Source organism: Aspergillus versicolor, assembly GCF_001890125.1.
Source record: "Aspergillus versicolor CBS 583.65 unplaced genomic scaffold ASPVEscaffold_6, whole genome shotgun sequence".
Lineage (NCBI taxonomy): Eukaryota > Fungi > Ascomycota > Eurotiomycetes > Eurotiales > Aspergillaceae > Aspergillus > Aspergillus versicolor.
The window spans coordinates 2,040,397-2,054,691 of NW_024467529.1; the positions used below are offsets into that span (position 1 = coordinate 2,040,397).

Below are 14,295 nucleotides of genomic sequence, written 5' to 3' on the forward strand. Positions count from 1 at the left end.
GATGAGGGGGGCATCGTCGCCACAATCAGAAAACCACCATGTCGTTAGAGGGCAAGATTGCTATTGTTACTGGGGGAGCCAGAGGAATCGGAGCAGGGATTGTTCGTAGCTTAAGCAAGCAAGGCGCAAAAGTAAGTACACAAGCCTCTTCTTTGCCTGTATCTCCTTGATTTGGTGCTTACCGACATAGGTCGCTTTCAACTATGTCTCACCTTCGTCCAAAACCGCTGCCGACAGCCTCGTTGAAGAGCTTCGCGCCAATAACAAGGACTCTGTTGCAATCCAAGCAAATGTAACAGATGTGTCAGCGCCAGATACCATTATCAAAGCCACACTGGCTGCATTCAAGACAGACTATATCGACATCCTGGTCAATAACGCCGGAGCAGGCGACAACAGACCGCTTGAAGAAGTAACACTAGAAATCTACTCACACCTCATGGATGTGAATGTTAAGGCAGTGGTATTCATGACACAGGCCGTGCTTCCATTTATCAGTCGCGGTGGACGTATTGTCAACTTGTCGTCTATCTCAGCAAGAGGCGGATATCCCACACAATCAGTTTACGCAGCGAGCAAAGCTGCTGTCGAGGGATTAACGAGAGTCTGGGCGACGGAGCTCGGGCATAAATATGGCGTGACGGTCAACGCTGTGAACCCGGGCCCTGTTGACACTGATATGTATCAGGCCGCTGGCCCGGTGCACTTGGCTCGAATGGAGGAGGAGAACAAGAAGGTACCTGCAGGACAACGGTGTGGTACTATAGAGGATATTGGTGATATTGTTACATTCCTCTCCGAGGAGCGGTCTCGATGGGTTACTGGGGATGTTATCTGTGCAAACGGTGGTATGTTATATACATAGACCACACTAGACATTTGACTCCTTGATATTAGACCACGATCAATTGCGATGATTCTCATGCCACGATAATTAATCCTCGACCCCTAAATTTACAACAGCCAACCGCCGTGAACAAGAGCTGTGCTGTAATCAGTCATGTAGCAGTAAGTTTTCATGACTTGAGTCCAATCTCCCTTTCCTCGGGGTTCGCCCGGTACCACCCCGAGCCGTGTGGACTATACAGCTAAGCAGCTCGGTGATAGCTCCGCCCAATAGCTTCACTCTCATTATGTGTGCCCAGTCTCACAAGGTCCCGCCTTTTTTTTGTTTCTTTTGTCAATCCGAAGTTTGCAAATTCTATGCTTTTGCTATCTCAAGCTTCATGCTCAGCGATTACTGCAGTGCGGCCTTCAACAACCCCACGATTTGTTTAATCTTCACCAGATCACCAGCAGGAGCTCGATCTGACAAATGCAGAACGGAATCAGTGCTTCGTCCATTATTCCCGCTCGCTCATTTGTTTTCGGCCTTCCCTTGACTTCACTCGCCATCTCCTCCAACCGTCGAACGGTATCCCTGCGGTCTGCCTAACATGGGAAAACCAGAAACACATGCCTTGAAACAATCGAACCTCGACCCGTCCGCACCGAAGAATCTAAAGAAACCCAAAAAGCGCACACGTAGTCGAATCGCCTGCGACTGGTGCCACTCCAATCATGCGCGATGCGATCGAGAATTCCCGTGTTCAAGGTGCCTTAGCAAAGGTACTCCTTGTGAATTTACCAGGCTGCGTCGCAAGCGAGGACGTCACGCAAAGATCGATGTTGTGGAAACAGGTGAACGTGATGTGTTAAACACTGCGCCAAATGCCGCTGTTTCGTCTCCAGGCGATCAATCAACAGCCTCGTCGACAATTTCCAGTTTGCAGACACCAAATGCTCCTCAACAAGGTTTATACTCGGCACATGGTTTGACGGTTATCAGTCCAGGTGCTGAGGAACTGCCATCGTTCGATGGTATCCCGTGGGGTTTTCAGGGAATTGAAGAAAAGGAAGATGAAATTGAGGACTTAATGTTGGGACAGGATTCACGTTCCAATAATTTCCCCATAAGAACAGGTTTGGATGAGAGTTCATTCTCCTTGGGGCCCCCAACCGTTGGAGATTTCACTGAGAATGAACCTTATGCGCTTCCTGGATTAGACTCTGGGATTGCTTCTAGATCTCAGGATGTTATACCGTCTCTAAGGTACCCCGTTTTACAACCCTTAATGCCGTTCATCAAGACGGAACTCTCCCCTGACCTGGCATGTGGCCTTCTCGACCTCTACTTCGCCAGTGCTTTCCCAACGCATATGCACCCCCTTTGCAAGCATATACAATGCTTCGTATTGAGGAAATCCTCTTTCCTGACTGAAAGGAATTACCGCCTTACTAGTCCCGCTCTATTGGCCAGTATGCTATGGGTGGCTGCGTCGGACGATCATGCACTCTCCCTACCTATAACAGCTCATTATCGAAAGGAGCTCTGCCAGTTCCTCGGTTCGCTCACTGTTAAGCTATTGAAACCTGATACAGCTACTAATAAGCCATCTCTACCTATGAGTGAGCCAAGAAACTTCGAGACCATGTTCTGCCCTCCAACGCCTGGTGATGGTACACAGAGCTTTAGACACCCTGTCGGTTCTCTGGACGATGTGATTACGTATATACATATTGCCTCTATTACTTCATCAAGTGAAAAGAGCGCACTCAGCCTGAGATGGTCAGTATTTGGCACATTGCAATCAAGTTTCACAAGCTGATGGACGGTCTAGGTGGTATGCAGCTTTTACACTCGCACGGGAGCAGAAGTTGAACAGAGAAATAGAGACGACATCGAATTCTGATGGTCATGCCTTGTCCTTCTCGTATATGAGCACATCCTTCGACCTTTCGGTCTCAACCCAGAAACCTCTAGGCTGCCTGTGTTTTCGAAGTCACGGCTCCGCAATCCAACTCACGGAAGAACAGCGCGAAGAGCGTCGCAGGGTTTGGTGGTTACTGTACATGACGGACCGTCATTTAGCATTGTGCCACAGTCGACCTCTGATGCTTCTGGATTCCGAGAGCAAGGATCTTCTTCTCCCCCTCGACGAAGAAGCATGGCAGGCGGGAGAAATACACAGCAACAGCACACACTTTGCTGGTCCTCATTGCATGATATCAGGATCTAAGAATATGCGACGCATATTTCCTGACTTCACATGCCGTGATACATCGATCTTCGGGTTTTTCCTACCCCTGATGACTATCATGGGTCAAATAATTGATCTCAATCATATTAAGAACCATCCTATGCTTGGACCGGAAGCCCTCCGGCAGGACGGATGGGAGGGTCAACTCCATGAAGTCCTTCGCCAGCTTGATCTATACGAAGCCAGTATCGCCTCCTTTATCACGAGCGCCCTTGACCTCAAAGCATCGCCAGGATCGGCAACGACCCCCAACACGACAGAGCGGTCGGAAACCCAGGCATACTTCTGGCTCATACAAACAGTCACCTCCTATGCGTCATATTACATTGATGTACTTCATATTCTCCAGGATGGTAAGTGGGATCCAGTTTCACTCACGCAGGATAAAAGCTTCTGGGATTCCTCGCCAAACTTTGCATCTGCGATACCACATGCCCTTAAAGCAGCCGACTCGGTCAGACAAATCCTGAAATTTGACCCCGACGTCAGCTTCATGCCGAACTTCTTCGGGATCCAACTACTTCAAGGCGGCTTCTACTTCCTCCTTATTCTTGAAAGATTACAGGATAAGGCAGGGGAGCCGTTCTTGAGTGCTTGTGAGGTTATGATTCGGGCCACCGAGTCCTGCATTGTTACGCTGGATACTGGGTTTCAGAGACACTTCTGCCAGATCATGCGGAGCACTTTGGCACAGGCCCGCGGGCGCCCTGCCATCCATTACGAAATTAAACAGCGACGAAGGGCCATCTCGGCTCTATACCAGTGGACTGGGGCAGGCACCGGGTTGGCCGTCTAATTCTATGGTGACCTTACCATGGGATTTCACATGAGCAATTGCCAAGGACAGGCGTATTTCACAGCTCATTGAAAAATCCGAGTATACGTTTGGAAATAAAAAAAGTTCAGCGCTCCAGAGAAAGATCCCTAACTGGACACCGGACGGACAACTGAGGATGAGGCGGGGTGGCGGCTGTTCATACTTCGGCCACTCACCGAGCGCTGGTCCACTTCTCGGAGAAAGCGCCGCCATTGGAGGACCCGAGTCATCGTCGACGAGCACTTGTCGCCAGCTTCCAAAGATGCAATCTATTTTTCGAAGATCGGGTTTTTGGTCAACTCTGGGAGGTACCCAAGGGAAATTTCAAACACCCGTATCTTGAGACTGGACAAAGGCTTTTCCCTACGCGCGAAATCTGTCTGAGACACCGAGAATACTCTGTGTGGTTGAAGGCGCAAGGTTGACGGCGAGTGTGGAGCAATGATGGGGAGAGAGCACCAACGTCCTCCAGATTTGCAACCTTGATTCCCCCAACTTCACCTAACTTGATGGTATTTCTCCATCATGGAATCAGCAGCTCGGTCTCGGCATATTCTGCGCAAGACTTTTGCCTGCGATGAATGTAAGCGGCGCAAGATCCGCTGCTCCGGCGATGAAAACTGCATGAATTGCATGCGGGACGCAAAGTCATGCCGATACTCATCACCGTCACATCAGCTGTCAAAGCTGCAAAGGTATTTTGCTTGCCAATTTGCTTGTGTGCTTTGTAGGAGACGTACAACGCGCTAACACGTTTCTATCCAGGCGGCTTCAGGAGAGTGAGCGTTTGGTGCATGACATGGAGAAGGCCTGGGCAGCCTATCTACCATCTGTTGACCTCCAGGAGGCGCTTCGCACCGTCCGTCTACATGACGACTCGACCCCGGTGGCACCGAAGAAGGTCAAGCACCACCATGATCTGACGCATTCCACTGAGCAGCCACCGACCAGCGTGGCCGAGCACAGCAATGCGGAAGACTACGAGTTTGACGAATCACAAGATTTCGATAACTCGACAGATGGCATGGGCTTCTTGACAATAGATCCCCATAAAGCCGGCTATACGGGTCCACAGTCCGGAGTGGCTGCGTTGAAATTCCTGCAGTCGCTTCCTCTCTATATCCCTCTAAGCAGCTTTATCCCAGCTTCGTCTCTGGACGACGATGATATCTCCGATTTTGCTCTGCCCAGAAAGCAATCAGAAGTCGCCCGCTATCTTGATGATTATTTTACGTTCTATCACCCCGCATATCCAATCCTACATGAAGGAACGTTTCGTGCACGGGTATCGGGTAAGTCTCAGATGGAGAGGTCTGCAGTAAACGAAGTCTAATTGTCGTTAGGTGCGTTGGCTAAGCCTCACGATGGCTCATGGCCGTTGTTATATAACATTGTTCTTGCGATAGGCGCGTTTGCCGGTGACTCGAATGGGACGAAAATGGACATAGTATTTTTCAAAGAAGCACGAAAATACCTGTCGATGGATGTTTTGGAGAAAGGGTCCCTTAGCTACGTCCAGGGAATTGTTCTGATGGCCAATTATTTGCAGAAGCGGAACAAGCCTAATGCTGCCTTTATCTTAGTCGGTATTGGCTTCAGTATGGCTCTCGCGATTGGCTTGCATCGGGAGTTCGGGATGCCCAGCACGTCACCATTCACCATGGAAGTTCGACGACGGGTATGGTGGACACTCTTCATTTTCGTCTCTGGTGTTCAGCTTATTTTAGGCCGCCCGGCCGTCTCGCTCGTCGGTGTCAATGTTCGTCTCCCAGCCAATGTAGACGATCACGATCTCGCTGTGGATATGGAAGAGCTCCCGGAGAGTCAAACGGGGCCAACAGTTACCTCTTGTCTCATCGCACAAGTCAAGCTAGCCAAGATTGCCAACGCGATCCAAGTCGAGCTCTTAACCCACCATCTCCCCACTTCGAGCAAAGCTCAGGATCTGGAAAACCGCATTTCTTCCTGGCACAATGAGCTTCCTCCTCATTTCAACACGGACGTCTACCTCGAACCCCGGTTCGACATTCCAAGGCAGGTCGTCCTCTGGAGATCATACCACCTACGGATTGTCATAAACCGACCTTTCCTATTTCAGAATATCACGTCTAAATCTGAACTCGACACATCCATTAGTCCAATTGCTTCCTGCCTCGACGCTGCAGACATGTGCGTTACGTCGATATGCGGGTTCCTCGAGTCGACGGACAACCGGCAACGAGGGCTAACCTGGTACGCGACGTGTTGGCTTCTAACAGCAAGCTTCGTCCAGGCAACATGCTACGTGTATGGGCCGGCGCATCCTCTGGCGGCTTCCTGGAGGTGTCATATACAACGAGCGGTGGACTGTCTAGGGAGCCTAGGGTCATCTCATGACATGGCTCTCCGCGCGAGAGTTGTCCTCCAAAAGGTTCTGGGTAAGCTATATCCAGTCCTACACTAATAGGTAACTTCGACGGCTAACACCTTGGTTTCATACAGAGCACGGTCATGAAAGAACATCCCCCGGCAGTTTCGATCCATTCTCGTTGACGCAGATGACCGGACCTCTTCGCCCGCCATGGTCGCCATCCGCTTGGGGTGAGAACCCAACTATGTACAATCCGTTTGGCCAAAATCTGGGAGGCAATTTCCGATACGCGCAGGGGTCACTGGGGGCGGAGTTCTTGGACGCTGCTGGTGGATTGATGATTCAAAATTTATTTGGCGGTTCAGAGGGGCCGCAGAACACCTCTTGGACGCCGGGTTAATATTTTTAAAGCACATATTTTAAGGATACCAAAATGTATAGATGGAGCTGGTGTCTTGCTTTCAAATGTACATATAGTTGATGGTATACACGTGATGGACTCTGTGTCTTTGTTCACGAGAACTTAGCCACGTGCAACAAATAAGCCTAGTAAAAGAAAAAACGAAACGAGTATCTTCCTTGGCCTCTCTTTTTTTTTACCATCAGGTTCATCACGTTGTTCCCCTGGCAGTACTCCAGTTCCGAATACCGACCCGAATAGAATCCGCTAAGCGCTTCTTGGCGCTATCGAACTATCTCCGACAGTTGATGCCAACTAATCTTCCTAAGAACAACCAACTCTACCGAGTCGAGCACCAAAAGATCGAGGAAGATGGTCGATTTGAACGTTTCTTGGGGCACGTAAGTCTACTCAATTATTCTCTCTCCCTCTCTGCATCTCGGAGAACCGCGGGTATTAATCGCATACAGAATCAAGAGCCTCGCGCTCATCTTCGCCCCGATTGTCCTCCCACGAATCCTCAACTTCGTTCGCTATATCAAAGTCGCTCTAACGCAGCGGCCAAATCCTCGACCTCTCACTCTCGCTCCTTCTCGGGCTCTCAACATTCTCTTTTTCTCGATCCTTGTCTTCCTCTTCCTTACCCACCCTTCAAGCCCGCTCGCCCCGAGCCCGAGTATTTTCTCTCTTACGCGCTCCCGAATTAATACGCCAGTAGACGCAGTATTTTCAAGGCTGGCGCGTCTGCGGGATGGCGGTGTCCTTACGGAGGCGGACAAGCTGCTCAGGTCGAAGCTTGTATCGAAGGAGGCGCGGAAGATCTATTTACGATACGGCGAGAAAGCACTGACGCAGTGCCAATTCTGCAAGCTCGACAACCCAAACACCTACGCCCTATTCTATTATCCGCTCAACTCGATGGTCCTGCACCTCGTCCACATGGCCGTTGTAGGGATTGCAACCTCCGCTTCGTTCGCCGGAAGAGACGCATCTAGGTGGCGCACGAAGTTTACAATTGCGGGATTGTTCCTGGCCATTGCTGATCTCTATGTTGTGTTCATGTATGACCCCATCAAATCCGGCCCTCAAGCCGTGCGGGATGGAATCGCGGTTCCGCCCGCTGTCTTTCAGAAGATGGCTGTGTTGCGGCCGCTGGCGCTTGCCTGCTTTGATGTTGTCCTGGCGGGTTTCATCTACGTAACTGCTACAAATCGATGGTTCTTTACGCCGCCGAGCCAGGCGGATGAGGTGGATAAGATTGTGTCGGCGTCTTTGGCATCGCTCACCGGGACAAGCACGAAGTTACATGTTGCGAGTGTGACAAAGAATGCGGTGGTTCGAGATAGAGTGCTGAAGGACCGCGATGATTCATACTGGCAGACGGTAGTTGCGAACGGAGAAGGTGCCCCGGGAGCACCATCGGGAGTATGGGAGGAAGAAGAGGTGGTGCGGGCAATGTCTCGGGCGATGGCGGGACAGGGAGGAGTTGATCTGGCCAAGCTGGGAGTCAGTGCAGCGGAGTACGTGAATGGAGCGACAGCGGGGTTGGAACGGGAGAGCTCATAGACTACTAGACAGATAGAACATGCGATTTTTTAGGGTACACATGAGATATCCAGCAAGGGTCAGACGACTGAAGATCGTACATTAGCTTCCGGACGAAAGGCGTCGTCATGGCCTCTAGCGAGGGCTTGTGAAGCGGGACAGGAATGCCATTGGGAGAGCGCGGTGCGGAGGCGGTGTGCCTTTGTGCTGGTACTTGGGCGGGCCTGTTGGGGCCAGCCAAATTGAATGCGGTCGCAGACCCTCCCGCGGTACCAGCACCGGGCCCTGACCAGGAGCTGTCCCTCATCCTCCAACTGCAACTCTACTGGATTTGTTTTGCTTTCCTTGGATTCGTCGCCATTTCTTCCCCTCTTCTCGATAGCGGTGTGTGTCTGTGCTTCACACTCCTCAACTTTCTGCGACCGAGGATCCTCGTCCTTGATCTCCTTGCAACGTTTCGTCTCGTTCCCACTCCGCCAGGCTGAAACAGAAAGAAAGAAGGACGGTGGTATCTCCCCCAACACTCCGTCCCGCGCAATCCAGACAGCTGTATCTCAAGCAAATACAACACCAGCACTCGCTCAACACCGGTGCCCATCCCGAACTCAAGATCTCGTACGGTGGTCTGGAACCACGTATTCACTCGTTTTCATTGACTCAACTTGAAATCGCTGGCTTCGGTTCGAGAAAAAAAAAAACCCTCGTTGATCCTGCACCCTCGACCACATCCCCTTGCACGAAGCAACGATTCACCACCGACTCTGAGCTCATCTTCTTCGAGCTCTCCTACTCGTTATGGCCGTAGATACGTCCTCGCCGCCGCAGTCGGTCACAGAGCTCAATGCCTGTGTCACGACCTCCTCGCACCGCCCAGTTAAAGACACCACGTTCCGAGAATGGGTGGTTTCAAACCAGATTGGTATGCATGAATTTTTGCAAGCTCAAGCTTTTGTCCACTTCCCTTTTCCCATTTTTTCCCTTTCTTTACCTTTTTTTTTTTTTTTTGTCTTTCTACCTACTTAGACTATGGTACGCTAACATGACTTTCTACTCGCCCATTAGGGATATCCTTGACGTCCCTTTCCATGCTATTGGCCGTCCACCACCTCTACCCTTCTCTTGCGCCGTACACCACACCTTTTTTCCAGCTGTCGTACTACCAACCATCACAGGGGCTATACATTCAAGGATGGGATGATATCTACTTTGTCGTGAGTTCCGTATTTGCGTTCACCGCAATTCGGGGCATTGCGATTGAGTGGGTTTTCCGGCCAATGGCGCAGTGGTCTGGATTGAAGAAAAAGGCCTCAATCCGGCTCGCTGAACAGGGCTGGATGTGCTTGTACTATGCGTTCTTCTGGACATTCGGAATGGTTAGTCTTTCCTACACCAGTTCACGACGGCCCCGGCTAACTATGGGCAGTATATATGGTCGCAATCGAACTACTGGATGGATTTCAAGGCTATCTGGGCCGACTGGCCTGCGCGTGGTATTTCTGGGATGATGAAGTGGTATCTCCTAGCACAGCTTGCGTTCTGGGTGCAGCAGATTTTCGTTATCAACATCGAGGAGCGGAGAAAGGATCACTACCAGATGTTAACTCACCATTTCATCACCAGCTCCCTCCTCACATCCGCTTATGTCTATGGCTTCTACAACGTCTCTAATGTGGTTCTGAGTTTGATGGATGTTGTGGATCTACTTCTGCCGGTATGCTATCATACTTTTCTCGTTTCAGATTGCAATTGGGTTCTAACTTTATACAGACTGCCAAAATCCTCAAATATCTAGGCTTCGAGCTGAGCTGCAACATCGCATTCGGTGTTTTCATGGTCGTGTGGGCTATTTCTCGCCACATCATGTACCCTCTGCTCTGCTGGTCCATCTTCAAGGATGTCCCCGCTGTGATGCAGTGGGGCTGCTACTCTGGCGCAACCGGGGAGATGATCTCGACCGATGGATATCCTGACCGAGTGATGCACCTCTTCTCGCCATTTTTGGACATCGACGGCCCCATCTGCATGAACCGCACGATCAAGTGGATCTTCCTAAGCTCCCTGTTATCACTCCAGGCGCTCTCCATTGTTTGGTTCACCATGGTCATCCGTGTGGCAGTGGGCGTTCTTCGCACCGGCAACGCAGAAGACACCCGCAGCGATGACGAGGAGGAGGAAGAAGATGCTGTACCTAAAGATGGCACGAACGGCAGTGTCGTCTCAGCGGAGGTCTCGAGCGCTGAATGGCGCCGATCCAACGGGCCGTCCTCTGCACGACCTCGCCGCAGCGATCGCAAGGCACTACTTGGGCGCATCGGGTGTGATACGCGGACCTAGCCACCTTGACCCGGTTTCATACATCTCCGTCTAGATAACGCCATCAAACTGTGGTACTCCCATATCGCACATCTGATGAACCGAGAATATGACTACATGACGTATATCCGTATCTAACCGTTGTTCTTTTGAAGAAAAAAAAATTATATTGTCTATGTTTGATACCACACATCTCATCTCGATTGTTTTTGTTTCCGGGTTGTTTTTTTGTTTGTCGTTCCTGCTTTAACCAAATCGCCTCGGCCATGTTCTATCTTTTTTGCTATTGATTATATATCCTCTTTCCGTACGTTGCTGTACTTGATTTAGAGAGGCCAGGTGATTTAAATACCCACTTTGTTGTCAAGGGATGGAATCGTGTACTTACGGTAGTGATCTTTAGTACTGGTATGTTTCTGCATGTTTACTTGGTGCAGGTATATCAACAACTAAATCAAGCACCAAACTTTATGAGCTTCTTCTCCTTAATGTTATTTTCTCGTAGCCTATCCAGGAATTCCTAATAATTTACGATGTCTGGCGTATTTTGTGAATTTGGGTCGAGACGAGGACCTCAATAATTCGCAGCCGCTACTATGCACTAGCCTATCTAGTTAGCCCTAAGTTCTTGATATGCTTCCGCCTCAAAATCTACCTATAGAGTTTGGTACAAATTTAGTTTCTATCAAATAGACTTCGATATTTACTTTACATGTAAAAGCATCAGTCTAAATAACAGACTAAAATGTTCAATATTGGATTATAAACATTGGGTTTCGTAACATTCGTATCCGCTTCATAACCGATCGTAAAGAATGAGAAAACTATGTTAAAACAGGAACATCGAGATCATCAATTCCAGAAAGAGATTCCAGCTCACTGCGTGCCGGAACCCTAACGTCCAATATCTCACGACGCAGTTCGTCCTCGTCCCAGAAATACCCTCGCTCGCCGCAGAGTGCGGAATCTCTCATCTTCGCCCTTGCGGTAAGGGCTTCGGCGTCGACTGTTTCTTCGCCGAGTGCGCACTCCTGTTGTGTAAGAATGAAGTTTATGAGGACTTGTCGGATGCTATCCCAGATTGTGCCGTGACGTTTCCACTCGAGGTGTTTTGTAATGCGGACCATGCGCGAAACAACCCAGCATCGGGCGCCGGAGTTGTCGTGGTCTTCGCCGGGCATGAAGCCCGTGGTTTGCAGGAAGAGCCAGAGAATGGATGTTATGCTTGGGTTTTCATGCGGGTTTATACAATCGATAGCGCGTTCGAGCCATTGGAGGTAGGGGTCGAAGGGGGTGGAGGTGGAGTAACTGTGGTAGAGGGCTACAGCGATGAAGAACAGACAGGACATGCAGGTGTATTCGTCAATAAAACGGATATCGCGGATTCCATGGTCGTAATCTGGAAGTAGTGTGAGGATGGAGTGTAGCTTTGTACCTGGGACGAAGCTTTTGATGCGTGGCGGTGTCTCTGTGTATGCCAGGGCAGAGGGTGAATTTAAAGCAGTATGTTCGAGTTTATGTAAGTGGCGGAAGAAACGCAGAAAGTCCTCGCAGGCGCGATATTGATCGCAGAACATCTCTGTGTCTCCTTGGGGAGTAGAGGTATGAGCAGTATAAAAGTGTACATCGGGATCGAGAAAGTCGAAACCAGTTGGTGGAGTATCTGGTATAGCGCCGGTCCAGGGGAGTGCAGCACCGACTGTGGCCTTTGAGGCGCAGCTGAAATCCACCCTGCAAAAGTAAGCAGGCTGCTAGCTGAGAAATAATATAGGAAGACATACCAGTAGAGAACTTTCCCGAGGAATGGACTTGAATTATGCATTACCTGCATGCCTCCTCGGTTCTTGATCATAGAGGCAAGTCCCCTAAAGTGCATGCGCTCAATCGATGCATCTTTCGACCATTTCTATGGGAATTAGCTTTGCAAGACACAATTAAAACTCAGCCTACCTCAATGACAGCCATTGTAGCAACAGCATAGATGGTCCCATCATTTGCCGTTTTCGAGTCCATCTGAATGCGCTCGTTCATCAACCGCAAAGCTCGCATTTTGTGGGTGAGACTCTGGACCGACTCTGTTTTCCCTTCTACTCCTGCACGATGTTTCGATGCAATTGCCAGCATCGCCTGAAATGGGAGTTCATCATTCAGGGCCAACTGCTTGAATATCTCCTTCATGGGATTCAAGTTGTTCGCAGCGGAGTCAATGAACTTATACATCATAGATGGATATGTCACGACGACTAGCAGGACATGTCAGCTAAATCAACAGCACGCCAGGTGAGTCCAGTTACAATGTTGGATCAACTCGTGATCTGCACCCTTTATGGGCACTGGATACGAGCTGAAAGGGTCCCGAACTGTGCCATGGTCAGGCACGCCATGAGGCTGGATATACCGAAGTTTCGGGACAAGTAAAGGACTGGTAGGTTCGCGTTTAACCTTCTCGGTTTTCGGCAATAATTGTCGAGAAGGCGTTTTCCCCTCTGCCTCATTGAACTTCTCTTCCGCAGTGGGTGGCGAATTTCTCTTCGTTTTACTGGAGACATCATCCTGCTCATCATACGTGCTCGCACCGGCTGGTTGCGGATGAGGCTGATTTGAAATAGGACGAGTAGTCCAGCCGGCAGCAGGCGCTCGTGTTACCCCCAGGCGTGTAATACTATCTATGCGACGCTGGTGCATATACTGTCGCATCGCATGGCGGCGAACCTGCCGGCGTGACTCGTTATCTGTCACCAGAACAAACTCAAAGTTCTTTGATTCTGAAAGAGACTGCGATTGTCCGCCTACTTTGGATTGTCGCGAGCCATCACTAGACGCGCCTTTTGCTGAAGCAGGACTCTCCACAGCTGGTGAGGGCCGAATATCGGGGTCATCGGGCCATTTCCTCAACTTGGCGTCCTTATCTTCCTCGCCCATGGTGGCATTATTGGAGCGCCAATCAACAGTGATATATATAACATGTAGCAGCCCTGTCAGTGGTGGATGCGCTAAATAAGCACAAACGCAGTTCTTCTTGGGCCGCGTTAGGGTCGCTTTGATGGATGAATTGGAAGATGCAAGAGTCCAATGCTCGCCATCTGCCCGATTTCCCGATTAGGAGCTACCCCTCACTCTCCACGTGATGCTTAAACCGACACAGTTCTTCCCCTGATTCAGCTGGTAAGTTGCATGAGAGAATCAAAACCCTGGGCCTTGGGCGTTACAAACAAAGAACTTGGGGCCGGAGTTGAATTCCGCTGCGTTGAGGCTGCATGACTCGTGTGCTTTCATGCACATAATTCCGGGTTGCGCTCCGCTCCGCGACGATCACCGGGGAATCTTGGCCTCGCGGCTCGCGCTGCCCAATTTCGATACTATATGAGCCGTGAGCAAGCTACTTAATATATCTTTGTGTTAAAAATTATACGCCTAGTTCTAGATCTCAATATGCTTTTACACGGTCGGGCTTCTATTTTCTTTCCTAGTCAATATCTTCGAACCTCTTGCATACTCGATATATAACTTGATCGACCTGTCGTATGCGGGCATAACTATTTTGCTTCTTTTGCAGACATTTCAGGTCAGCGTCCTTTTTATAGATTGAACCGACTTTTCGCAGAAATAGCCGTATATATCTCTATCCTATAAGGTTAACCCTAGCCTGAAAATATTCTGGGGCTTGGAGACGTAGCGCCAAGCTTTAGGATACGAGTTATCCCACTTTCTAACAGGCTGTGAAGCGGCTGTGAGGGAGACCTTTCCTTGGGGCAGAAGCAATAATGCTAGGCCGAGGGTTTGCAAAGTC

At 50.0% G+C, this 14,295-nt stretch overlaps 7 protein-coding genes across 7 annotated transcripts; 6 read left to right on the forward strand and 1 right to left on the reverse strand.

The window, feature by feature from the left end:
* Positions 1-38: 38 nt before the first annotated feature.
* ASPVEDRAFT_133976 (SDR family NAD(P)-dependent oxidoreductase) lies at positions 39-865 on the forward strand (the record flags this gene model as incomplete). The annotated part of the gene is made up of 2 exons (XM_040807081.1): positions 39-131; positions 191-865. 2 exons carry the CDS (start codon positions 39-41, stop codon positions 863-865), a joined length of 768 nt encoding a protein of 255 aa, XP_040669551.1.
* A 571-nt stretch (positions 866-1,436) lies between these two features.
* On the forward strand, positions 1,437-3,876 carry ASPVEDRAFT_54117 (Zn(II)2Cys6 transcription factor; the record flags this gene model as incomplete). Its single annotated transcript, XM_040814883.1, has 2 exons — positions 1,437-2,608; positions 2,661-3,876. 2 exons carry the CDS (start codon positions 1,437-1,439, stop codon positions 3,874-3,876), a joined length of 2,388 nt encoding a protein of 795 aa, XP_040669552.1.
* A 546-nt stretch (positions 3,877-4,422) lies between these two features.
* ASPVEDRAFT_85219 (putative C6 transcription factor) lies at positions 4,423-6,647 on the forward strand (the record flags this gene model as incomplete). The annotated part of the gene is made up of 4 exons (XM_040817664.1): positions 4,423-4,592; positions 4,663-5,189; positions 5,241-6,314; positions 6,379-6,647. 4 exons carry the CDS (start codon positions 4,423-4,425, stop codon positions 6,645-6,647), a joined length of 2,040 nt encoding a protein of 679 aa, XP_040669553.1.
* A 77-nt stretch (positions 6,648-6,724) lies between these two features.
* ASPVEDRAFT_756547 (uncharacterized protein) lies at positions 6,725-8,364 on the forward strand. The gene is made up of 2 exons (XM_040816313.1): positions 6,725-7,048; positions 7,118-8,364. Exons 1-2 carry the CDS (start codon positions 7,020-7,022, stop codon positions 8,211-8,213), a joined length of 1,125 nt encoding a protein of 374 aa, XP_040669554.1. The 5' UTR covers positions 6,725-7,019; the 3' UTR covers positions 8,214-8,364.
* Positions 8,327-9,021, forward strand: ASPVEDRAFT_756540 (uncharacterized protein). The gene has a single exon (XM_040816312.1). It carries the CDS (start codon positions 8,439-8,441, stop codon positions 8,856-8,858), a length of 420 nt encoding a protein of 139 aa, XP_040669555.1. The 5' UTR covers positions 8,327-8,438; the 3' UTR covers positions 8,859-9,021.
* ASPVEDRAFT_54120 (putative longevity-assurance protein (LAC1)) lies at positions 8,988-10,526 on the forward strand (the record flags this gene model as incomplete). Its single annotated transcript, XM_040814884.1, has 4 exons — positions 8,988-9,111; positions 9,255-9,565; positions 9,616-9,903; positions 9,960-10,526. 4 exons carry the CDS (start codon positions 8,988-8,990, stop codon positions 10,524-10,526), a joined length of 1,290 nt encoding a protein of 429 aa, XP_040669556.1.
* A 599-nt stretch (positions 10,527-11,125) lies between these two features.
* ASPVEDRAFT_152246 (uncharacterized protein) lies at positions 11,126-13,427 on the reverse strand (the record flags this gene model as incomplete). The annotated part of the gene is made up of 4 exons (XM_040808291.1): positions 11,126-12,236; positions 12,287-12,411; positions 12,456-12,748; positions 12,800-13,427. 4 exons carry the CDS (start codon positions 13,425-13,427, stop codon positions 11,330-11,332), a joined length of 1,953 nt encoding a protein of 650 aa, XP_040669557.1. The 3' UTR covers positions 11,126-11,329.
* Positions 13,428-14,295: the final 868 nt, after the last annotated feature.